The 26013-nt window shown below is 40.5% G+C and overlaps 1 protein-coding gene and 1 long non-coding RNA gene across 4 annotated transcripts in view; one reads left to right on the top strand and one right to left on the bottom strand.

The window, feature by feature from the left end:
- Positions 1–22102, top strand: part of tead1a (TEA domain family member 1a) — a 72385-nt gene extending 50283 nt beyond the window's left edge. For all 3 annotated transcript variants that reach the window (XM_063000116.1, XM_063000115.1, XM_063000114.1), the window contains 10 exons: positions 8212–8276; positions 8593–8655; positions 11431–11556; positions 12246–12286; positions 12618–12673; positions 12769–12893; positions 15424–15597; positions 18894–19034; positions 20213–20365; positions 21582–22102. In XM_063000116.1, coding sequence (XP_062856186.1) covers positions 8212–8276; positions 8593–8655; positions 11431–11556; positions 12246–12286; positions 12618–12673; positions 12769–12893; positions 15424–15597; positions 18894–19034; positions 20213–20365; positions 21582–21695 — 1058 coding nt within the window. In that variant the 3' untranslated portion in view covers positions 21696–22102. The remainder of the gene's footprint in view (positions 1–8211; positions 8277–8592; positions 8656–11430; positions 11557–12245; positions 12287–12617; positions 12674–12768; positions 12894–15423; positions 15598–18893; positions 19035–20212; positions 20366–21581) is intronic.
- LOC134319115 (uncharacterized) lies at positions 8198–18601 on the bottom strand. Its single transcript, XR_010013464.1, has 3 exons — positions 18523–18601; positions 10621–10728; positions 8198–8250 (listed from the first exon to the last, which is right to left on the bottom strand). It is a non-coding gene; the product is annotated as an uncharacterized LOC134319115 (long non-coding RNA).
- Positions 22103–26013: the final 3911 nt, after the last annotated feature.

Genomic DNA, 26013 nt, shown 5'->3' with positions numbered 1-26013 from the left:
TAGTCATTTTCCTTTTGCTAATTTCCTCTCATAGTTCATATTTGTTGGATGATTTTATAAATATTTTGTTTATGCATTTTCTTCCCTTTGTCTTCCCTTTATCTGGTCACCTACACTTTGACGAGTGCAGTGCAGATCAGCACTGTGTACGGAGAGACACACCCTGACAGCACTCTTTTCCCATCTCTGTGCAGGCGCCAGAGAGGTTGTAGCCAGCAGAGGTCATCATTAGTTATGAGAGAGACCCCATCTGGCTTAATCCCACCCCTATCTGAACAACAGGCCAATCTTTGTTCATGTGGCTGCTCAGCCCAGCCGGCAGGCAGAGCTGAGACTCAATACGATGTATTCAAGATCCCAGCTCTGGTCCCAGCGTGTGTTTTTACCACTGCGCCAATTTTAGGCCTTTAACCAAAACATAATATTGCACGAAGAAGGCTTGAGTAAAAGCAGAACATGTTTCATAAAACGTTATTGTAGTGGCTCGGTGGGTAGCACTGTCGCCTCACAGCAAGAAGGTCCTTGGTTTGATTCCCAGGTGGAGTGGTCTGGGTCCTTTCTGTGTGGAGTTTGCTTGTTCTCTCCGTGTCTGTGTGGGTTTCTATATAATGTCACTGTACTGTAAGTCGCTTTGGATAAAAGTGCCGCTAAATGTCGAACATGTAAATGAAAATGTAAATACAAAATAACATATTTTGATTCTAAATATTCACAAAAATGTTCACTTTTTAAAATAGGACATTTTAAGATTTAAAACTTTAATATATTTTAGCTTTCTCATCATGTTTCCTCAGTTTTCTCCATGTGGACTGACGGATTAAAGAGAAAGTCTTGCTGTGTGGGACAGAATAATAGAAAGCTGTATGCAGAATTGCTTTTTGATCGAGGCCACATTGTGCTGTGATTTTTTTTTTTTTTGAAGTAACTAAAGAAGTCTTTACCTTTAGAAATGGGCCTCAGGGCCGTCAGTGCAAGCGTATGTAGATTCAGCATGTCAGTAGTTGGTTGTGCTCTGGCTGCTTTGTATTGTAAAAAAAAAGGTCAGCCGGTAGGTGATGGTCTTCCATGATTTATTTGCTTCTTATAAATTGCAGTTTAATCTGTGAGAGATCTTTTGTGAACCTGGAAGGTCTCTTATAAGAAGTTGTGTGTGCTGTGGAGACAGAACTGCTTCTGTAAATGCTCTTCTGATACAGAATGTTGGAGAAAGATGTAGCATTGCTAAATGCTTTGATGTTTATTAGAGACCTGATAATATATGAGAGGATATTATAGTGATTGTTGTTTAGCAATAATGGTATATTACAGTGTATCATACTGGGTTACATCATTAATATACGAGGGATCTTCAAAAAGTTTCCACCCTGTTATATTTTGGTTATAAACGATGAGGGTGGGAGGAGTATAATCGTTTGTGTCTAAGAGACTGAGAGAGCTTATAGTCAGCCACCTGATTTCCACCTTTTTGGACGCACAAAGAAGCTTTAAGGGGAAGAAGATTTTCAAGTGATGATGATGTGAAAGCAGCGGTGCATCAGTGGCTCAACCAAAAACACTTCTTGCTGATGGCATTACAAAGTTAATACAATGCAAAATGGGAAAAATGCATTGGAAGGTGACCATGTAGAAAAGTGATGTAATTTTTTTTTTTTTTTTTTTTAATAAATCGAGTGAAAAAAAAATTGCGGAAACTTTTTTAAGAACCCTCATAATGAATTATGTTTACACCATTGTGATCAGGTGATTCCTTCAGCTAGCTTCACTAAAAGCATAGACCAATCAGAAATGATAGAAAGCTGTGTTGCTACAGTGTTGTCATGAACTCATAAAATAAAAGAAAATAGTCCACCTGACCCCAAGATTGTTGGACATCCCATTCCATAGTCCACCCATGGATTTTGTAGTGGTTCTCATCATTTCTGTCAATTTGTGGCCATTTATTATCATCATTTTAATTGTTACTCCCACTTTATCTTAGTCAGGATGGTGATGTCCAGCCTGCCCAGATACCCACACCCTGGACATGGTGGCAATCCATTGCTGGGCTTTGGCCACGTGTCTCTCAGACATAGCCAATCTTGCCTGTCTAGGAACTTGGTCCAGACTGATTCAAACCTTGATCTTTGCAGTGGTGGGCTAGTGTAAAAGACCACTCCACCACCTGAGCGCCTGTGCCCATTCAGTCAGGACAACAACAAAAAACGTCTGTGAGGTCAGGGGCTGATGTTGGACGAGAGGTTTATACTTTCTCTCTTTATTGGGGTGAAATAGGCTGGTTAGGTGGCACTCTAGCACCCTTAGTGGACAGAACACCCCTTCTACAAATGTTCTTTCTAAACCTGCTACACTTGTCTCATTGTGGTCAAAAGCCACTTGCCATGTCTGGGTTTCAGTAAGCAGCATAAACAGACTTGTCATGTTTGCGTTTCCATTGCATTGCAGTGATCCTGGTTTGTGATCATCATTACAGTAATAACAAGAGATCATTGTGACCTGTTGCCACATGGCTCATCATCTCTTGTCACCCACTAACGGCTGAAATAGACGACTGCCTACAGGTCGCTGAGTGAAATAGAAACTAAAATCTCATTACAAACAACTGTAATTTCTATCTTATGTGTCATTTATGTTTGTTTGCTTTTCAATTGTTTTATCTTGCGTCCTGATCAAAACTCATTTTAACAGGTATCCTGAGGTCTTTTTATGACCATAAAGAATGGCTGTATGCTGCTGGATTTCTAAGCATAGTTTGTAATCCATTTAATCTAATAAATCTCATGCTGCCCTCTGAAAAGCCTTCAAATTATTAGGACATTTTCTGTTTAGATGTGATGTACTAATATAAAGGGTTTGCAGCTTTTGTTTGGGATTTTCCACCTGGAATTTCCAGCAAACTGGTGCAATGTTTCCACTTAGTGTCTTAATGTTGGTGCACACGTACATGCAGGAAGCATTTCTAATCACTGCTTTTGAAGAACATAGCTCCAAACCAACCATTCACTCCAAGTGCCTGTTGTTTAACCAAACGAGAGTATTTATTTATTTATTTATTTTATTAGTATTTTAACATCATGTTTTACACTTTGGTTACATTCATGACTGGACAGGTAGTGACTGGTTACACAAGATTCATCAGTTCAAGTTTAATGTCAAACGCAGTCAAGGATTTTGTATCTCCAATTCACCTCACTTGCACGTCTTTGGACTGTGGGAGGAAACCGGAGCTCCCGGAGGAAACCCACACAGACACGGGAAGAACATTCAAACTTCACACAGAAAGGACCCGGACCGCCCCACCTGGGAATCAAACCCAGGACTCTCTTGCTGTGAGACGACAGTGCTACCCACTTCGAGCAAAAATGATGTCACCAAATCTGAGCTGCATTGATAAAGATTCACGACTTAAATACTTTTAAAAATATTTTTTGTGGCTTGTATTTCTTTACATTTCTGAGTATTTTTAAAAAATAATTTACAAGGAGTTTAATAAAAGTTTTATTATTCAGTTGTATAACATCAGTTATACTACCTAGTGGTTCAGAGATGCAGAGCTGATCAGCGGTAGATCAGAAATAGGTGGAGATAGAAATGAAACAATGGCTTTTTATTTATTAAGTTCATGCATACATACATTTATTCATATTACTTTCATTTTCATTCATGTTTCATTCGCGTTTTCCACTGCTTTATTGTGGTCAAGGTCAGGTTTTCTTGGAATAAGGCAGTAACACACCTGCTTAATTACTCTAAAAGTTAAAGGAAGTTTGTGGGTTTGCTGGTGTTTGAGAGGTTTTAGGTGTGTGTCCATCTGTATTAAATGTGTTCTGGTGATTCAGTTGTGTGGACAGTGTGTATGGAGTGTTTTCAGCCTTGCACTGGAGCACTGAGGACTTCCCGTCACGGTTTTGTACCATCTGGCTTTGTAAATGCGGGAGGTGGATGGAGGGGTGTTGTCATGTTATGGGCTCCAGTGCTCACAAAGGACAGCTGCTTAACGCTAATCAGATGCTGGCTGGCTTGTGTGTGTGTGTGTGTGTGTGTGTGTGTGTATGTATATGCAGTGGGACTGAAGTTCATCAGCCTAAACCAGTAGGTCTCAGTAAGGGGATTGTTCATGCCACCATCTGCTTTATGAAGTCGAGCTTTACATGTAACCATATGCTATTTTTAGCTTCACTCTCTCTCAATGGGATTGTTTGCACAAAATCAACAGGTTGATAAAATAACCGTGCCAACACGATCTGCTCCAGTTTGCTCTTACCTGCATCAGCCGAACCCCTAACCCAAGCCAAGCTTCTATCACGTCTGATTTTAAGCATGGTGATTGGCTGATATTTTAAGCTCCTGCCACAGCTTTTCATTAAAATTTAACTTTATACTTGAATAAACTGTGTTAATCCAAACCCTGAGTTTGGCCTTAGATCACTGACTGATGACCAGACACTTTCCTTCAACATATCTGGTAAAATAAGATAAGATAAGATGAGATAAGATATCCTCCACTTACCATATAGAAGCACTTTGTAGTTATACAATTACTGACTGTAGTCCATCTGTTTTTCTGCATGCTTTGTTAGCCTCCTTTCATGCTGTTCTTCAATGGTCAGGACTCTCTCAGGACCACCACAGAGCAGGTATTATTTAGGTGGTGGATCTCAGCACTGCAGTGACACTGACATGGTGGTGGTGTGTTTGTGTGTGTTGTGCTGGTGTGAGTGGATCAGACACAGCAATGCTGCTGGAGTTTTTAAACACCTCACTGTCACTGCTGGACTGAGAATAGTCCACCAACCAAAATTATCCAGCCAACAGCGCCCCGTGGGCAGCGTCCTGTGACCACTGATTAAGGTCTAGAAGATGACCAACTCAAACAGGAGCAATAGATGAGAGATCGTCTCTGACTTTACATCTACAAGTGGTTGTAGCCTAGTCCCTCTTTTGTCCTGCTGGTGTTGATTTGGAGGTCGTTCTGGTCACGAGCAGAATTAATCGTTTATTGATTTTTTTTTTTTTTTTTTTTTTTTTTTCCAAAAGTGTAATTTAGTTTAATAAACCGAACCAAAAATTACATATAATTTAACAATAACTTAACATTCCATGCCATTATAAAAAATAATCTCTACAGTCAACAGAGGGGGGCTGATTTATTGGTGTTGGGGGGGGGGAGTGGCTGCTTAAGGGCAGGGCGAGTCGCCCTAATTGACAGAACACGTAATTTGCTCCTTACCAGAAAATTTTCAGTCACCATCAATGATCTAAAGCCAAACGTTTGTCCACCTCTGAATGACTCAAAATAAACTAAATTCAGGAGTTGGATTAACACAGTTCACTCAAGTTGAAATTGAAATTTAGTGAAATGCTGTGGCAGGACTCTAAACTATCCCTCAGTGTTGCTGAATTAAAACAATTCTGTAAAATGGTTCCTCCACAGCAAACTGGAGGTTTTGGGGGGTAATTACTTTCTCACGAGCATCTTAGAGGTGTTGTGTAACAGTGTTCATTAAAAACTGTCTACCACCAACGAGACCCAGGTTTGAATCTCGGTTTGAATCGGCAGTGCTCTCAGCCGGCCGGGCGTCTACACAGACGTATCTGGGACTGGGAGGAGGGGCTATTTCAGTCGACCAGCTAGATTTTGTCCTCGGGCACTCTAAGTTGAGATCAGGTTAAACAAGGTCATTCTGGGTCAACATGGGGTCATCAATCAGCGCCAGGTTTTGACTCAGAACAGTGGGAGTTCCTCAGGGCTGGATGCCACGCCCCTCACTCATTGCTGAACAGGCAGATCTTTGAGTGCTTCTTTGTGCTTTCCATGTGATCTTTGACTCTTCACATATTGAACAGCTCTTGCTGTTCATCCACCACCTGCATGTCCTCGACTCACAGCTTTCACTCTTTTAAACAAACCAAATGTAGTGCAGAGCATCCCACCGGTGCTGCTTCACTACACTACGGTCACTACTTTATCATCTTATCTGGTCAGTTTGACCACGTTTTGGTCCTGTCTTGTTTTCTTTAACCCTTAGTTGTCAGCAATTCCGGCTTGGGGTTTGTGTGTTTGGTGTAATGTTCAGTCACCCTGGTGCGCCGAGCGCCAGAGACCTTCAGCACTGAATCAGAATTTTGAGTCATCTCGACCACTGCTGGATTCCAGTAACTCAGTAAATTGCTGTCCAAAATCTTTACTGTCATTTACGAAGTACTTCTTACTGTAACACATCAGATAATGATCAGACTCAGCCTCTGGACTGTGTAATAATATTTATTCCAAAAACTTTACTCTCAGCTGCTGTACTTTTCAGTCTATGGCAGCGTTTTTTAAAGTTTTTTAAACTTTGCATTTATGTGGATTAACTATCAAATCAACTCTGAAAGCTCCACATGTATCTGTGTTCAGCTGGATATTTTTCCTGTTTTACTTTTAAACTTGTGTTATAGCTCGGGGTTCTGAGAAATTGTAAGAATCAGCTTTTTTGAGAGAGTCTAAAATGCTTATTTAAAAAAAAAATGTAAGTTAATGTAATAAAAGAATGACATAGAAACACTAAACCTCTCTTAATTATTACTGCTTATTTGTTCTCTCCACTAATTAAGAAGCATAAGGAAACAATAAAGAAGTAAAACTAAAGTGCAGGTTTTATTGTATTCTTGATTGATTTTAACTTTACATTTTTTAAATTGTATTTTAGTGTTTTTGTATAATATTTAAGATAAGATTTCTTTATTGATCCCAATGGGGGTTATTTTTAGTGTATAAGTGTCAAAAACAACCCTATTATTTTACATTAACCTAAAATATATGCAGTTCCACAGGAACGCATTAACAGGTTTTCCGTACATCCTTATGGGAAAAAAACACCATGAAACTCAGCGCCTTTTAAACTCAACGCCACTCCTAGAACCAATTGACGTTGAGTTTCAAGGTACCACTGTATTCTTAATTAATGAAAAAGGGGGCAATCTGGTCTCATTGTGGTTTACAAGATTTAACGTAAAGCCTCCACAAGGGGGCTTTCATGTATAAGTTCATTTCGTGTTTGTTGATTTAATTATTATTATTTTTCTCTGCAACCCCTACCTGTGGGAAGTTCTTCCAAAAAAAAACCCATTTATTTAATCTTTTTTTTGTTTGTTTGTTTTCTAGTTGTTGAGTCGGTTTGGTAAAACATATGCCACAACATTGAGTAATATACACCCCAGTTTTTGGGACATCTTGTAAAATGCAGTAGAAACAAGCATGTTTTTTAGCGGTTGAAAGGACTGAATGATGCAGAGGCGAGCATGCTTTCAGCCAGCTGTTTGGTGGCTCTTTGATCTGAGTGCAGAGGGGAGCATGAATACCTGTATTGTGGTGCTGCTGTGTGTACTTGGTGTGAGTGGACGTGTGTAGGGAAGAACAAGAGTTCTGTGCTATATGAGATTGCAATACAGGTGCATCGGGTGATGCAAAGAGAGAAGAACATGCTGTCGATTCAAATCCCCAAACAACATGCTGTCGGTTCATTAGTAAAAACTGAAACTCAACAGTCAAGTTGCTCATCACACGTTACTGTTCTGTCTAAATCGAAACCTTCATGTGCATTTGCATGAAACATTTTGGGTGGGATGGTAACTCGGTGGGTAGCACTGTCACCTCACAGCAGGAAGGTCCTGGGTTCAATTCCCAGGTGGAGCAATCTGGGTTGCCCTAGATGTGTGTCGGGAAAACCAAACTGTGTTTATGGGGGAGATTTTAGTCAGGATAGACATCTAGCCAGATTAAAATGAGGATTTTAACGTCATGTTTTACACTTTGACCTGTAACTACCTGCCTGTCATGAATGTAACCAAACACCATCACAGACAATTTTGTATCTCCTGTGGGAGGAAACTGGAGCTTCCGAAGAAAACCTACACAGACACTTCTGGAAATTAAACCAGGACCTTCTCACTGTGATGTGACAGCACAACCCACCAAGTCACTGCGCTGATAGATCAGCTGAGATCAGGAAAGATGACAGGTTGCAGCCAATCGCCTTCTTAGAACAGCAGATGATGAGCTGTAGTCTGCCCTTGTCCTTAAATCAGATAGAGTTCCTATATGAATATGAATGATTCTGAACCTGCCATAATTCCATCACTAAAATGATTCTGAAGAACAGGTTCATCTTTGGGCACTCGCTGCGTGTTTTTTTCCCAGACATTTACACTTTCCTTGTCTTCTCTCTACAGGTCGCAATGAACTGATAGCCAGATACATCAAACTGAGAACTGGAAAGACAAGAACGAGAAAACAGGTATATGTGTTTCTATTTTGTTTGATTCATTAAAATAATCCTTTAGTAAAATATAACAACTGTAGATGAGTATTTTTTGAAGTCTGTAGTAGTAAAACAGGTAGTAAAACCGTATAACCGATATAATCTTAAAAAATATCAGAATAACCTTAGAATCTCTCACATGTTTCAGTTTTAGCTGTCATTGACAAGTGCTGTTGTTGAGGTGTTTAAAAAGCTCTCTAATACCATAATAAATTAATTGTTTAAACTTTTAACAAATGATTTAATGGATCGTATGTAATTTAGTTGTTTTTGTGAATGTGTGTGTGAACAGGTTTCCAGTCACATCCAGGTTCTCGCCCGGCGGAAGTCCAGAGAAATTCATTGTAAACTGAAGGTGTGTAAACGTTTCTCTTGATAAATGATGTCTCAGTTATTAAAGTTCAGGAACTAAACAGTAAAAAACTGGAAATAAGATGTTTATTACCGAACACTCTTCCAGCTAAACTATAAAGCAAATCCATTCAGTGTGTATTTATGAATGTGTGCGTGAATGTGGATGTGTGTGTGAATTTGTGTTTGTGTGTGTATTTCCGGATGTGTGTGTGTGTGCCTGTGGATGTGTGTTTGTAATTGTGGCTGTGTGTGTAACTGTAGGTGTTTGTCTGTGTGTGTCTCATTTTGGATGTGTTAGTTTATTTGTGCATTTGTGTGTGTGTGTGTGTGTGTGTGTGTGTGAAATTGTGTGTGTATTTGTGGAAGTTTGTGAGTGTACTTGTGGATGTGTGTCTGTAATTGTGGCTATGTTTGTAACTGTAGGTGTGTGTGTATATGTGTGTAATTTTGAATGTGCAAGTGTATTTGTGCATTTGTGTGTGTGTGTGTGTGAAATTGTGTGAGTGTGTGTATTTGTGGAAGTGTACTTGTGGATGTGTGTCTGTAATTGTGTTTATGTTTGTAACTGTAGGTGTGTGTGTGTGTGTGTGTATGTGTGTAATTTTGAATGTGCAAGTGTATTTGTGGATTTGTGTGTGTAATTGTGTGTGTTTATTTGTGGAAGTGTGAGAGTGTAATTGTGGCTGTGTGTGTAACTGTAGTTGTGTGTCTGTATTTGTGGATGTGTGTGTGTGTGTGGATGTGTGTGTGTGTGCGTATGCTCAGTATCCACTCGACTGGCTCCAGATTTTCTTTCTGCTGAGTGTTTGTCTGTCCCTCTGTTTCCTTCCTGTCCTGTACAAAAGTGTGTTTGGTTTGAATGTAAGAACAAACTCTTCAACCTGAAGTGATTTTAAACAACCAACCCAGGAGCAGCACTGAACTGAAAAGTGTCAGAAATGACTGGAAAAGGAACTGAACTGAATATAAAATCATGTGTGCTCTTCAGCACAAAGTGTCCAACATGGTAGTGTCTGGATTTTCTCTATATGTATTTATTGTCTGGAATAATCATGGCTTAGTTCTGTATTTCCACCTCTAATGGAATCGATTAGCTTATTAAGTCCTTCTAGACAGAAGCCCGATGTGTTAGCTGCGATGATCTTCCAGAACTTCAGATGGACTCTGGGAAAACAAGACCAGGGTTTTTTCTTTCTCACACCTGTTTATTTGATTTGAGCCTCCTTTGGTTTGTGAGCTGGTCACAGTATTGGCGAGCATTATCAACCATGTGTTGTTACTTGGCTGCTTATGTATTGAGCAAGTGAAAAGCACAAACTCATTAGCAGTGCAAGTGTGTGAACACCTCTGCTAATAACTGAATTTGGCTGTTTCTGTCACATCCACTGCTATTGTGTATGAAAATGATAATAGGAGGCGTCCAGGTGGTGCAGTGGGATATTCCGCTAGCACACCAGCACAGAGATTCTGAACTCGTCGGTTTGAAACTCGGTGTTGCCACTGGTTGGCTGCGCGCCATCTAGAGGGCATAATTGGCAGTACCTGCAGGGAGGGATGACCGGAATATGCGGGCGGGGTCTTCAAATGCTGTGTAAGGACCCTGATTGGCTGATAGATCTGCCTGTGCAGAGTGCATGGGTGGAAAAGGTTTGGAGGAGGCTTAAGCAGCAATATACCCTCCTCAAGTTCAATATACTGTATATATGTGTGTGTGTGTGTGTGTGTGTGTGTGTGTGTGTGTGTGTGTGTGTGTGTGGAAACAGTTTGAGGAATTCCCTATTTTCTTTTACCATTATTATGCCCCTTACAATAAACCAGGGTCTATAAAGACATGGTTTGGCTAGTTATGTGCAAAGGAACTCAAGTTGCCTACACAGAGCCCTAAACTTAACCCACTTCAACTCAACAATTGTGGGATGAATTAAACTTAGATTGCAAGCCAGAGCTTCTTTTCCAGCATCAGTACCTGCCCTCACTCTGCCCTGACTTCGTTAAGTGAATGGGAACAAATTCCCTCAGGCACACTCTTGTAGTCTTGTAGAAAATCCTTCCAGAAGAGTGGATGCCATTAAAGCTATAAAGCAAAAAGAGAGCAATTCAATATAAACGTCCATGGTTTTGGAATAGGATACTGAACAAGGTTATGGTCAGGTGTTTCAATATTTTGTCCATATATTGTGTTGTACTGTATAATTTTTACGCAGCCCAGGAAACACAAACAATGCATCTTACTCTCTCTGCTCTGCTCTGTATAGTCTGGTTCCACTGTGGTTTACAAGATGTAACATCAATCCACAAGGGGCGATCACGTACAACGTCGTTTCTTGTTTCTGTGCTGTTAAAATTGGTTGATTTAAATATTATTATTTTTCTCTGCTACCCATTTTTTTGGCATGCAACCCACCCAAGGGTCACGACCCAGTGTTTAAAAAAAACCCTGCTGTAGCACTCCTACAAATTTTAAAGCCGCCAACTTCTAATACAAAGAAAGAAATGTCATCTTTAATTCTAACCTAATTCCTCGGTGTTAGATCCCTGGTGCGCAGCCAGCCCAGATGCTGTCGTTAGATCAGTGTCTAAATAAAAGAGCCTAAAATACTGCTGAGTTAGGCCTCAGGTGAATTGACTGCATGCCCGCCCCACTTCCTGTCGCTGCATGCGGGTTGTGTGTGTGCTGTTAATGTCTGTATGTCTGTTCCTGCTGCATCCCTTATGGAATCACACACACACACACACACACACAGTGCTTAAAACCTTGTTTCTGTCTTTGCTGAAGGATCAAAGCGTGAAGGACAAAGCACTACAGGGCATGTCTGCGGCTCATATCGTGTCGGCCACGGCCATCCACAACAAGCTGGGGCTGGCAGGCCTCCCTCAGCCCAGCTTTACTGCAGCTCCAGGGGTAAGAGACACTCGTAACACACACAGCAACACAAAGCATATCCAAAACGAAAACCCAAAACAAATAAAGTCTCTCCATGTTTGTCAAAATCTAAAATTGGCTGCTGGCTGGTAAGAAGCTGGTAATTGCATTAGAGTATCAGAGAAGGCGTGTGCTATCCTGCGGCCCACCTCGGCCACGCCTTTTAGTCATATAGAATAGAATAGAATGCTTTTATTTGTCATATATAGATATACAGACGTGATATACAGTATACAGTACAACGAAATTCTTTTTTTAGTATATCCCAGCTTGTTTGGAAGCTGGGGTCAGAGCACAGGGTCAGCTATTTTACAACACCCCTGGTGCAGAGAAGGTTAAGGGCCTTGCTCAAGGGCCCAACAGTGGCTGCATGGCAGAGTTAGGATTCGAACTCTCAACCTTTCAATTGATAGCCCAAATCTCTACCCACTGGGCTACCACTGTCCCAATATAGTGAATGTATCAGCACATTGACCTGGGTAATACTAGAGCATGGTAGTTTTGCAGTGTGTTAAACCAATAAAAAAAACACAGCAACAAAATGATATGCTAGTTTTGCACTTCCACAGGAAATTAGGAGAACATGCCAGCTTTGAAACAGTAGCCAGGGTTTGTTCCACTGCTTTATGTGGTGTGACTGTTCTTTTGTGTGTTTGTTCCGCTTCTAGTTTTGGCAGCTGCCGATGGGCCATCCAGGATCCTCACAAGAGTGAGTAACACTTCTCTCCGCTCCTTACGTGCCATACAGATTTAATTAGGTTATAAGGTGTAATTTGTTGTGTGTTACTTTGTCTTGTTGAACTGGTACATGATCAGGACTCATTAAGTTTAGAGCTTGTTTGCAGCTGTAGAAACTTTTGCATCATTTGGGCCAGCAGCCCAGACCAGGATAAACCTAATTCAACACAGAAAATGTATTTATTATGGAAAGACCCTGTTAAGAGTGTAATTTAGTTTGAGATGAGGTGGAAAATCAGCCCTGCATGTTTACAGAGGATTGCTAACAGCTAACATTGTGTGTGTGGTGTGTGTTTCCTCAGCATTAAGCCATTCATACAGCAAGCGTACCCCATCCAGACTGCTACAGCTATATCAGGTATGCTGAAATGTTCATATACACTCATACACAATGAATCGATCAGTGAACAGAGTAGACGGAGTAGATGACCTCCGTGTGTTTATCTCCGTTAGCCTACGAGCCCCCCAGAGCTCCTGCGGTCACTCCTCCAGCATGGCAGGGGCGCTCCATAGGGACCAGCAAACTGCGGCTCGTCGAATTCTCTTCGTTTTTGGAGCAGGAAAAGGATCCGGAGTCTGTAAGTTCACTTCCCAACACTCAGATATACATCTGGATTAGTCAACCTCTAGTTTTTATTTGTTTTGTTTTTTTTGCATTGTGCTTTGATAAGTAAATCCTTGGTGGCTATTCCTTTCTAAAACCCAATTCCTAACCCCCTACTCCATTTCCCCAAAAGCTTCACCCATTTTTGTTTTTGGTTATAACACTAATGTTGATCAAGTAGGTTTGGCTCGCAATCAGTGTTCCACTTCACCTCAGAGTTGTTCAGTGGGGTTCAGGTTGGAGCTCTGTCTCATAAAACCATGTCTGGACATCCAGAGTTTAAAATTTGGAGGCATAAAATGTATTGTATGGTGCTTGGGTGGATCACCATTGAATTAGGCTAGGTGGGCGTGTACATACAGATGTGATTGGCTTTGTCTTGGGGGGCTGATAAGACCCTGCAGGGTGTGTCTGCATTGCACCCAGTGCTTCTGGGAAAACCCAACCCACCACAAACCTGATCATTTCTATCTACATTTTCAGCATTTAGCAGACAACATTTTTCCAAAGCGACTTACATTCTAAGCAATTGAGGGTTAAGGGCCTTGCTCAAGGGCCCAACAGTTTGCAACCTGGCAGTGGTGGGGTTTGACCCAGCAACCTTCTGCTTACTAGTCCAGTTCTTTAACCGCTAGGCTACAACTGCCCAGAAGATCAGGAGAAAGTGGTGACAAAATATGAAAATGAAATTACAAAAAGGATTTATGTTATTAAGTTATTTCATTCACATATATGTAGGTGTGGTAAAAACCATCCCTCTGAGAGCGATGTCCACATACTTTTGGCCATACAGTGTAGCAAATGGTATTAAAATAGAGTGACCTTTGTTTGATTTTTTCAGTTACAACTGCAGCCACTGCTTTTCTTCAAACCGAGCTTTTCTTCATGTCTTTATAGAGTTTGCTTTGTGCACAGGGTTACAGTCTTTCCCTAAACTCTGAATTGATTTACTACACCTGTTAGTAGTTGTTGTGGCGGAAACCCACAAATTCAAAAATTAGAAAGAGTGTCTCAATACTTTTGTCCATGTAGTATATTTAAACTGACACTGTCTTCATCGATCCATTTCTTTGTAGAAATCATAAAATGGTTGCTTTCTGAAAACTAATAAAAGTGTTGAAGTAAAAGAAGCTTTGGATTTTTGTGCTGTGAGTTTTTACTCGTCTTGCTCTTACAGCAGACCTGAGTGATCCATCATTCTGGCAGATTGTCTATGAACCAGTTTTTATACCCTGATGCTGTGAGACAGCAGCTATCAATCAAACATAAACATCGATCAGCCATAACATTAAAACCACCTGCTTAATATCGTGTGTGTCCCCCTGGTGCTGCCATAACAGCTCACAAGCCCTCTGAGTGTATCCTGTGATATCTGGCACCAAGACATTCACAGCAGATCCTTTAGGTCGTGTAGATTGCTAGGTGTGTCTCTGTCTCCATGGATTGAACGTTTGTCCAGCACATCCCACAGACTGAAATCCATTGCAACAAAACCATTCCCCAAACCATTCCTGAACCATTTTTACAGTGTGTCAGGGCACATTACCATGCTAAAAGAGGCCACTGATATTAAAGGACACTGTTGCCATCAAGGACGATACTTGGTCTTGAAAAATATTTTGGTTAAGGTGAATCGTCCTGTTAATCGCCCTGTTAAAGCTGAGCACAATTTTTGATTGACATCAATATACAAGGGACATGTATCCATCCATATGTTGTGGGACGTCAGTAATTTTTGTAACTGCTCTTTTTTGTGACTAATAATTCTGACTCATGGCTGCACACAGAACGGTTTGAGTTATTTCTACAGTTTTTGTAAACATATGACAAAATTTACATACAGATTATTTATTTGTTGGTATAGAAATTCAATTTAATAATGCAATTTAGTAGTCTAACCTCCTAATTTGTCAGCAGTGGTAACGACTTCTCAGTGCCCACGTATATAAAGCAGTTTGACTTCCCTCATAACAAAGTACCTAAAACAGTGGTCCTTCTTAGACCACTTACTAATAATACACCAAGGTTGGGTACCTGTTGCCTCAATGTTTTTATGCAATTATTGGAAGCAATGAAGAAGATAAACAAGCAAAATAAAAAACTTTTTTCGCTTGGGTGATGCCGTGGTCTAATGTGCTAGCCCACCACCGAGTTCAAATGTTAGCTGTGCTGTCAACCAGCTGGGCAGCTACACAGATATGATTAACTTTGTCTTTCAGAAGAGGTGGGTTTTCATTACTGCTGCAATTGTCGTTCACATAGATGGTAAATAATGGAGATCAGTGCATGACTTTCCATACACCATGCTTTCTGTGTGAATTGCAAATGTGAGGAAGCATGTGTTTGGTATGGTCCTGCTTGGTCAGGACAGGGGTTTGCAGCAGTAGAGGAAAGAAACAACTGGGTAATTGGATATGACTAGAAAATAAAAAAGCAAGAAAAACATTTTTAAATGGTAACTATAACATTATGATAATGTTGGTATTTATTGTTTGTCTTTGCAGTACAACAAACATCTGTTTGTACACATTGGGCAGACAGGCCACTCGTACAGCGACCCGCTGCTGGAATCGGTGGATATCCATCAGATCTACGACAAGTTTCCTGAGAAGAAAGGAGGCCTTAAGGAGCTTTTTGCAAAAGGACCTCAAAACGCCTTCTACTTAGTCAAGTTCTGGGTAAGACTGTGGTACTCATTACATCTTACACATATCACAGCAGAGTGCCTGTAATGTATTGATACTTAACATTATTAAACAATTTGGAAAGGCAGAACAATCCCTGTGCCTAAAGTAAATGGCTACAAACAATAATAAATGCTCGTGACATTTGATCCCTCAGAAACACCACATTAAAAACTAAAATGCTTCTGTAAAGAATGTAACCACATGGGTTCAGGAATACTACTTGTTAGTATACACAGTTCATCACTGTACCTGCCAGTGCAAGTCAAGACTCCACCCCAAAGTGGAAGCCATGTATCAACAACAGCTCAGCAGAAAGTTTACAGTTATAAATCCTTAAATCCCTAATCCTAATACTAAATTTATACTGACATCAGGAGATGAATATACGTCACCTTTAAACATCCTACTACTATTGCTACTGTAATTCAATAAACCATCTTTTAAAGTATGTATACATTACACACACAAAATATATATATATATATATATATATATATATATATACACCGATTAGCCATAACAATAAAACCACCTCCTTGTTTCTACACTCACTGTCTATTTTATCAGCACCACTTACCATATAGAAGCACTTTGTAGTTCTACAATTACTGACTGTAGTCCGTCTATTTCTCTGCATGCTTTGTTAGCCCCCTTTCATGCTGTTCTTCAATGGTCAGTACTCTCCCAGGACCACTACAGAGCAGGTATTATTTAGGTGGTGGATCATTCTCAGCACTGCAGTGACACTGACATGGTGGTGGTGTGTTAGTGTGTGTTGTGCTGGTATGAGTGGATCAGACACAGCAGCGCTGATGGAGTTTTTAAATACCGTGTCCACTCACTGTCCACTTTATTAGACACTTCTAACTAGTTGGTCCACCTTGTAGATGTAAAGTCAGAGACGATCGCTCATCTATTGCTGCTGTTTGAGTTGGTCATCTTCTAGACCTTCATCAGTGGTCACAGGACGCTGCCTACAGGGCACTATTGGTTGGATGTTTTTGGTTGTTGGACTCTTCTCAGTCCAGCAGTGACAGTGAGGTGTTTAAAAACTCCAGCAGCGCTGCTGTGTCTGATCCACTCATACCAGCACAACACACACTGACACACCACCACCATGTCAGTGTCACTGCGGGGCTGAGAATGATCCACCACCTAAATAATACCTGCTCTGTGGTGGTCCTGGGAGAGTCCTGGCCATTAAAGAACAGGATGAAAGCAGGTTTTAAAAGTATGTAGAGAAACAGATGGACTACAGTCAGTAAAAAAAAAACTACAAAGTGCTTCTCCTGTATATGGTAAGTGGAGCTGATAGAATGGACTGAGTGTAGAAACCAGGAGGTGGATTTAATGTTATGGCTGATCGGTGTATTAAATATATTATAAGTTGTTCTTTTGTTGAAGTGTGTATACATGTTTGGCCTCCTCTGTAAATACACACATGCAAACAAAATAAAAGCTGCTTGGTTGGAACATTAAATAGCTCATATTTAAGTTAAAATGAATGGGTGTTCTTATTTACATATATCTCCTGTCCTAACTTTTTTTAATTGAGGTTCTGGTTTTACCCGGGATTTGAGCTAGTAATGTACAGCCTTGTGTGTAAACTCTGTATCTGTCAGCATGGTTGAGAGAAGCTGAGCTGTACTGAATTGTACCTTATTAAAGGCCTGATGGTGTGGGTGTTACACACGCTTTGTTTAAACACCTGCCTTTCTAAAGCACAGGTGCTGCACATCAGGGACCCGGGAGTAACACATGCTCTCTTATTCTTCCCTCCACCTCTTTGTCTTTCTGCCTCCTTTCTCCTTTCTCCAGCCCTCTCCCCCGTACCTCTGGCTCCTTTCTCAAGAGATTCACACTCATTATATGTTCAGAGTGCAGCCTGACCTACAGTCCACACTTTTGTCGATATTTTCTAATGTTTTTAATTCAGCCAACGTAATATGTCACAGAATACAATGTACTATACCAAACGTACACACACACACACACACACATATCTACATGAATAACACACATGGAAGTGTTAGTTGGTTATACACTATATGGCCAAAAGTATTTGGACACCTGGCCATGAGCTTGTTGCTATAAGAACAGTCATGCTTCTGAGTTTTTTTAAACCGAGCATTTCTTTATGTCTTTATAGACCTTGTGTTGTGCACTAGGGTGCATTCATGCTGGAACAAAAAAAAGAACCTTCCCTAAACTGTTGCTGCCAAGTTGGAAACATGAATTAAAAAAATTAGAAGGGGTTACCCAATACATTTTACATGTTCGGCATTTAGCAGACGCCTTTATCCAAAGCAGCTTACAGTACAGCTACAGTATACAGTTTGAGCAAATGAGGGTTAAGGGCCTTGCTCAAAGGCCCAAAGACATCAACCTGGCAGTGGTGGTGCTTGAACCAGCAATCTTCTGATTAATAGTTCAGTACCTTAACCAGTAACCTACCTTGCGCAATACTTACATCCATATTTGAGATTTTGAAAATGAATTTTATGTATTTGGGTTTTGAAATGGTTTAGGGGCGGCACGGTGACTAAGTGGGTAGCACTGTCGCCTCACAGCAAGAAGGTCCTGGGTTCGATCCCCAGGTGGGGCAGTCCAGGTCTTTTCTGTGTGGAGTTTGCATGTTCTTCCTGTGTCTGTGTGTGTTTCCTCCGGGTGCTCCGGTTTCCTCCCACAGTCCAAAGACGTGAGGTGAATTGGAGATACAAAATTGTCCATAACTGTGTTCGACATTAAACTTGTGACCTGATGAATCTTGTGCAACCAGTAACTACCTGTAACTAGTCTGTCATGAATGTTAATTTCCCCAGGGGATCAATAAAGTCTTATCTTATCTTAAAGTGTGTAAAACATGACGTAAAAATTTTGAAATTGTATATTGTGTTTTGTATTATTAGTGTTTACCTGCCCTGTGACAGCAGACTACCTGTGGTGCAAGGCATCTCTTCTCCTCTGAGGTTAATGCATTTTGTGCATGGTCCCTGACAAAATAAACAAACAAATACACTAAATGACGGAAAATATGTGGACATTGGACCTATTTTAGCCCCCCTTTGGCATTTGGTCATGACACTGTGTGATACACCGACGAGGCATAACATTATGACCACTGACAGGTGCAGTGAATAACACTGATTATCTCTTCATCACGGCACCTGTTAGTGGGTGGGATATATAAGGCAGCAAGTGAACATTTTATCCTCAAAGTTGATGTTAGAAGCAGGAAAAATGGGTTTAACATGTACTAAATGGTGGTAATCCTTTGTGTTCATCAGGCGGATCTAAACTGTAATGTACAGGATGATTCGAGTGCTTTCTACGGTGTGACCAGTCAGTACGAGAGTTCTGATAACATGACTATCACCTGCTCTACTAAAGTCTGCTCCTTCGGCAAACAGGTGGTGGAGAAAGTTGAGGTGAGATATTTATCTGCTGCACCTTTTGTTACTGAGTTAAACATTCAAAACTGCTTATAAACACTTTTGTTTTTTATCAGTTGGGCTGAAACAATGGCTCAGCTTTATTAGCAGTATTAGCAGTATGGAATCTTTCCATGGGCACAGGATTACTTCTAAAACTTTGGGTGTACTGCAAAATTATGCGTCCACTGTTACTGTAAGAAAAAAGTGCAGTATGGAGTGGACTGGACATGTGAGTGGGCAGTTCATCAGTCTGGTGCCCTCTGCTGTTGGACTATTGGAATTGCACGTTGACATACTTTCCGCCATATATAGTGTAGATTCAAAGCATACACATTATTTACTTTAAATCAAAACTCTATCTTGTATGTATTGTCTGTATTCCTAAACACAAAGATTGTTTGACATGTTATTACCTTGGTAGGGGGTGTCAAAAACAGTAGTCTGTGGGTCTGTTCAAAAACCTAATGAGCTGCCTTGCTGCCTACTGCCTGCCTACCTAAGAAGAGAGGATTTTAATGAGACATTGAACTTATAAGGTGGATTATTTAGACACACTACTCAGACAGTGATTACTTCATTGCAGTTTTTGCTTACTAAGCTAACACAGTTAGCCTTAGGCCATTCAAACCAATAGGCTGAAGTGGCAAAACCCAGCTAAGCCATGCCATCTCCCTCTGCGTAAAGAAAACTGTCACTGACAAGCCTGCATTTGCAAATAAATTACACTTGTGCACCTTTATACAAATTAAAAATCAGTAAGAATTTATTTACATCTGAAATTAACTCTGTTGGTTGCTTTACATTCGTCTGTATTTGTAATATACAAATACCCCGCACTGAATGCTGGGATTACCTTCACCGCTAAGGAAGCATTGGATGGTCCCTTGTTATTCAGTTAGTCCAAAGCTTCAAAATTAGGCACTTTAGTAGGCAGCATTTTAAGGTAGCTAAAAATTCAGACAGCCTTCTTCTCGGGAACGTGCATAGGATGACATTAAATTCGTCAATGTAGAGAGATCACTAGGTTTTTGAACAGACACTGTCTAGTGATGTCTGGTCATTTACCCCATCCCTAGTGGCATTCCATATCTTCTTTTTTTTACAACACCAATGTATCTTAATCACTCCTAACACATTCTTACCGTTTCTCTTCTCTTTTCCTCGCCTTACAGACGGAATATGCCCACTTCGAGAACGGCAGATTTGTGTTCAAAATAAATCGCTCACCGTTGTGTGAGTACATGATCAATTTCATCCACAAGCTCAAACACCTGCCTGAGAAGTACATGATGAACAGCGTGCTGGAAAACTTCACTATCCTACTGGTGCGTCTACTATAATATGTAAATCCTAGAAATAAAAAAAATGCCAGGGATTACGATTCTGTTCAACTAAACTCAGCAAAAGCAATCAAAGCACTCAAGGAATACAATGAGACCACTAAGGAACACACTTTTATATAACACAAATTCTCCCAGACAGACCTGCCAGCTTCTCATCGAGGTCGCAGTGCTTTCTTGCCTAACTATGGAACCGCCTTGGGAGAGCAAATTGCCGTGCCGCCTTGGGAGTTACCGTAATGTCTTTTTTTGAAGTGAACACACCTGTAAATCCACATAGCTTGGTGGTTTTGGGGTGCCGCTTGTGCATTGCTGTCCTCAGCTAGTTTTTTTTTTGGCAGGGGAGTTTTTTTTTGTTCTGAGGAGATACGTGTGCAGTAGCCGACTGCATCTTTGCACCTGCATGTGGCAAATACATTTGCAGATCAGCTAGATCAGCTTTGTGTACGGAGAGCCACACCCTGATCCACATTATTCCCTGACTCTGTGTAGACACCATCAATCAGCCAGCAGAGGTCAAAATTTCATCAGTTATGAGGAATTCCCTCCAGCACCCTGCCCTTGAACAACAAGCCGATCGCTGTTCGTGTAGGCGTCAGCTGAGATTCAAACCAACGAGTTTGAGATATCCGCTCTGGTGTGCTAGCGTGTTTTACCGCTGTGCCAGCTGAGTGCCCATCCTCAGCTTGTTTTGAGGGTTTCCCATTCTTTCTCTCTACCTCTGAGAACTGGGTAGTCATAGACAGCCAGAGCAGCCTGTCATATTGTGACCTCCAGTTCTCAGTTGTGCACTATCCCTGTTTTGTCCACTTTCTCCGTTGTGGGCTGTGGATGCTTTCATTTGTTACCTTGTTTTTGTTATTTTGGCCACCCTGTTCATCTTTTTTTTTGTTCTACCTGGGTTAAGCATTTTGCACTTGGTTTTATTTTCATTTTTGCAGGTGTGGGGCTTTACTACATGACTCAGTTGGAAAGCACAACCTGCCCTGTTTTAGATAATCTGCATCAATGTGAAGCACAGCTGTGCCATCAATCGCAGATGTGAATTCGCATGTCGAAGTTCAGTATATTTGATCTCTGCACACAATTTTTACTGTTTTTTTCTTGTCAGTTTTAGTGTTCCAGGTCTCTCCACATTTGAACAGGTATGAGCCTGGACTTGTAATATAAACTTATTGGGATTTTGCTGTGTGTTGTGTAGGTGGTGTCGAACAGAGAAACTCAGGAGACGCTGCTGTGTATGGCCTGTGTGTTTGAGGTGTCGAACAGTGAACATGGCGCTCAGCATCACATCTACAGACTGGTTAAAGAATGAAACACCTCTCCAATCCCTCACTCAATAAAAACACTGAGCCTGCTGCCCTGCTGGTCAGAGAAAACCACAGAGACCCGGCGTGTCTTCAGTGGATTCAGGATGAGCTGCACTGCTGACCGGCTCCAGGAGATCTTAAAAATTGTGAACTTTTTAGATATGGCTGTGCCTCTGTGAAAACAATAACCCATCCAGGTGGATGAGGACAATTATTATTTACATCTGATACTGTAGTCCTAAATGCTCTGTATTTTCTGAATCCACACGGGTGTGAGGGACGGTTAGACAGAGGTACGTTTGTTATTTTTACATTTGATATCTATACTTCTTTTCTATTCTCTTATGAAGAACACTGTGTATTTTATAATAGAACATGCCATACTACTTATTATAAATGAAACAGAAAATGGCTCATTTTGTTTCCTGATTTATTTTGTTCTTGTTTGAGCATTAATATTGAAGTTATAGCCTAGAAACTGGACCAGAGAAAAAAAATCAGGCTTTTTAACTGGTGTTTTTTTTAAATATAGCCTAACCCTAATACATTTGGGTAAAGATTTCTATATTTTATTATCAATTCAAGCTCTGTGTACTGTTTTTACTGCCTTTACTCATAATAAACACAAAAGCAGTTAAAAGGAATGCAACAGCTTAAAATGAACGAACCTTTACTAAATGTAGTCACTCAGCCAAGACATTTAGTGTCCATTTGCTTTGGTTAATGTTGGGTCCACATAATGACGGCGTATAGACTCCGGTTTAGCATCATATAAACAAAATCATTTGACTTCTTTCACTGAGGTGCCCTGTTTGTTATTATTTTACATTTATGGAATTTAGTAGACGCGTTCATCCAAACCAGCTGAATGCAATCCAAGCAATGGGGGTTAAAAATGGGGGCTCAAAAGCCACGCAGTGGCAGCCTGGCATTAATGAGGCTTGAACCAGGAACCTCCTGTTTACTAGTCCAATATCTTAGAGCCATCATTGCTCTTATACTTTTCGTTCGATTATTGAATACTTCCACACAAGCCACATCCAGTAACGGAACCGACTCTCACAATCCCAAGTCACAACAAAATGAATGAACCTTGTGTCCATTTGCTTTGGTTTTACTCTACTACGTCAATGTTGCTTCCTCTGGTTTAGCATCATGTAAACAAAATTATTTACCTTCTTCATCTGATAGTTAGTTGTTGCATTAAGCTGCCCTGTTTGTTATTATTTACATTTACATTTATGGAATCCTTACAAACCAACAAAATGCTGTCCAAGCAGTTGGGGGTTAGGGGCCTTGCTCAAGAGCCACGCAGTGGCAGCCTGGCATTAATGGCGCTTGAACCAGAAACCTCCTGATTACTAGTCCAATATCTTAGAGCTTTTATACTTGCTTTTATTGCTTTTATACTTTTCTTTTGATTATTAAATACTTCCACACAAGCCACATCCAGTAACGGAACCGACTCTCTCAATCCCAAGTCATGCAGCACAAATTAATCGGCATCATTTAAGACCATTTTTTACAGAAGGGTCCAGCTCAGCCCCTAAATGACTTTAGAGATGACCACAGAGATGTTTGTGGTCTCTTCTTTCAGACCAAAACCAGTTCATAAAAATACTTTTAATATGCTTATTTTCTGCGAAGTTGAATTTGGTTTGTTTAACCAAGCAGTTAAAAGGAATTCCTCAACTCAGAATGAATGAACCTTGTGTCCATTTGCTTTGGTTTTACTCTACTACGCCAATGTTGCTTCCTCTGGTTTAGCATCATGTAAACAAAATTAGTTAACTTCTTTAACTGATAGTTAGCATTGAGCTGCCGTGTTTGTTATTATTTACATTTATGGAATTTATCCAAACCAACCGAATGCAGTCCAAGCAGTTGGGGGTTAGGGGCCTTGCTCAACAGCCACACAGAGGCAGAGTCTGGCAGTGATGGGACTTGAACCAAAACCTTCTGATTACTAGACCAATATCCTAGAGACACTATTGCTCTTATAATTTTCTTTTCTCAAGCCACATCCAGTAACCGACTATCATAATCCCAAGTCATGCAGCACAAATTAATCAGCATCATTAAAGACCATTTATCACAGAAGGGTCCAGCTTAGCCCTTGAATCACTCTAGCCCAACAGAGATGTTTTTTCTTCTCTCAGAACAAAACCAGTTCATAATAATGCTTTTAATATGCTTATTTTCTGATAAGTTGAATTAGGTGTGTTTAATAGGGTAGAATGCTGACAGCTTTGATTTAACTTGACATACAGTGCCTTGCAAAAGTATTCAGCCCCCTTGAACTTTTCAACCTTTTGCCACATTTCAGGCTTTAAACATAACGATATGAAATTGTAATTTTTTGTGAAGAATCAACAACAAGTGGGACACAATCGTGAAGTAGAACGAAATTTATTGGATATTTTAAACTTTTTTTAGAAATAAAAAACTAAAAAGTGGGGCGTGCAATATTATTCAGCCCCTTTACTTTCAGTGCAGCAAACTCACTCCAGAAGTTCAGTGAGGATCTCTGAATGATCCAATGTTGACCTAAATGACTGATGGTGATAAATAGAATCCACCTGTGTGTAATCAAGTCTCCGTATAAATGCACCTGCTCTGTGACAGTCTCAGAGTTCTGTTTAAAGCGCAGAGAGCATCATGAAGACCAAGGAACACACCAGGCAGGTCCGAGATACTGTTGTGGAGAAGTTTAAAGCCGGATTTGGATACAAAAAGATTTCCCAAGCTTTAAACATCTCAAGGAGCACTGTGCAAGCGATCATATTGAAATGGAAGGAGTATCAGACCACTGCAAATCTACCAAGACCCGGCCGTCCCTCTAAACTTTCAGCTCAAACAAGGAGAAGACTGATCAGAGATGCAGCCAAGAGGCCCATGATCACTCTGAATGAACTGCAGAGATCTACAGCTGAGGTGGGAGACTCTGTCCATAGGACACAATCAGTCGTACACTGCACAAATCTGGCCTTTATGGAAGAGTGGCAAGAAGAAAGCCATTTCTCAAAGATATCTATAAAAAGTCACCTGGGAGACACACCAAACATGTGGAAGAAGGTGCTCTGGTCAGATGAAACCAAAATCGAACTTTTTGGCCACAATGCAAAACGTTATGTTTGGCGTAAAAGCAACACAGCTCATCACCCTGAACACACCATCCCCACTGTCAAACATGGTGGTGGCAGCATCATGGTTTGGGCCTGCTTTTCTTCAGCAGGGACAGGGAAGATGGTTAAAATTGATGGGAAGATGGATGGAGCCAAATACAGGACCATTCTGGAAGAAAACTTGTTGCAGTCTGCAAAAGACCTGAGACTGGGACGGAGATTTATCTTCCAACAAGACAATGATCCAAAACATAAAGCAAAATCTACAATGGAATGGTTCACAAATAAATGTATCCAGGTGTTAGAATGGCCAAGTCAAAGTCCAGACCTGAATCTGTGGAAAGAGCTGAAAACTGCTGTTCACAAACGCTCTCCATCCAACCTCACTGAGCTCGAGCTGTTTTGCAAGGAAGAATGGGCAAAAATTTCTGTCTCTCGATGTGCAAAACTAATAGAGACATACCCCAAGCGACTTGCAGCTGTAATCGCAGCAAAAGGTGGCGCTACAAAGTATTAACGCAAGGGGGCTGAATAATATTGCACGCCCCACTTTTCAGTTTTTTATTTCTAAAAAAAGTTTAAAATACCAAATAAATTTCGTTCCACTTCACGATTGTGTCCCACTTGTTGTTGATTCTTCACAAAAAATTACAATTTCATATCGTTATGTTTGAAGCCTGAAATGTGGCAAAAGGTTGAAAAGTTAAAGGGGGCTGAATACTTTTGCAAGGCACTGTATAGCAGTTAGCATTACAGTGAAGTAGTCGAGTAAAGTAAAATATTAATGTTACATTCTTAAATCCAGTGGTTCAACTTAATATCAGTGCCAACCTTAATGGGTATGAAAGGTGCTGTTTTGAAATGTTGATAAATTGTTCCCCGTGATCCAGAATGGTCTAGAACTCTTGGCAGAAGCTACGACTTTTAAAATTTGAGGTTTGTTTTATTAAGATTTAATGTTAAGCAAATGGATGTGTGCAAATATAAACTGGTTGTTAAAAATGTATTCATCCTTAAAATAATGTTTACTTGATTACTAATGAATTTTAAGTCCATCTGGCAAATCTCATTGCAATAATACAGCTAACAAGCTGTTCATGGTGAGTGAAACTTTTCGGCTGCTCCTGTCAGGGGTCACCACAGCAGCTCATTTGTCTGCATATTTAATTTTGCTTTGTTTTTACACCTGATGCCCTTC

Source organism: Trichomycterus rosablanca, chromosome 8 (genome assembly GCF_030014385.1).
Source record: "Trichomycterus rosablanca isolate fTriRos1 chromosome 8, fTriRos1.hap1, whole genome shotgun sequence".
Taxonomy (NCBI): domain Eukaryota; kingdom Metazoa; phylum Chordata; class Actinopteri; order Siluriformes; family Trichomycteridae; genus Trichomycterus; species Trichomycterus rosablanca.
The sequence above is the reverse complement of the archived record's forward strand: the minus strand, read 5'-3'. Positions and strand labels throughout refer to the sequence as shown.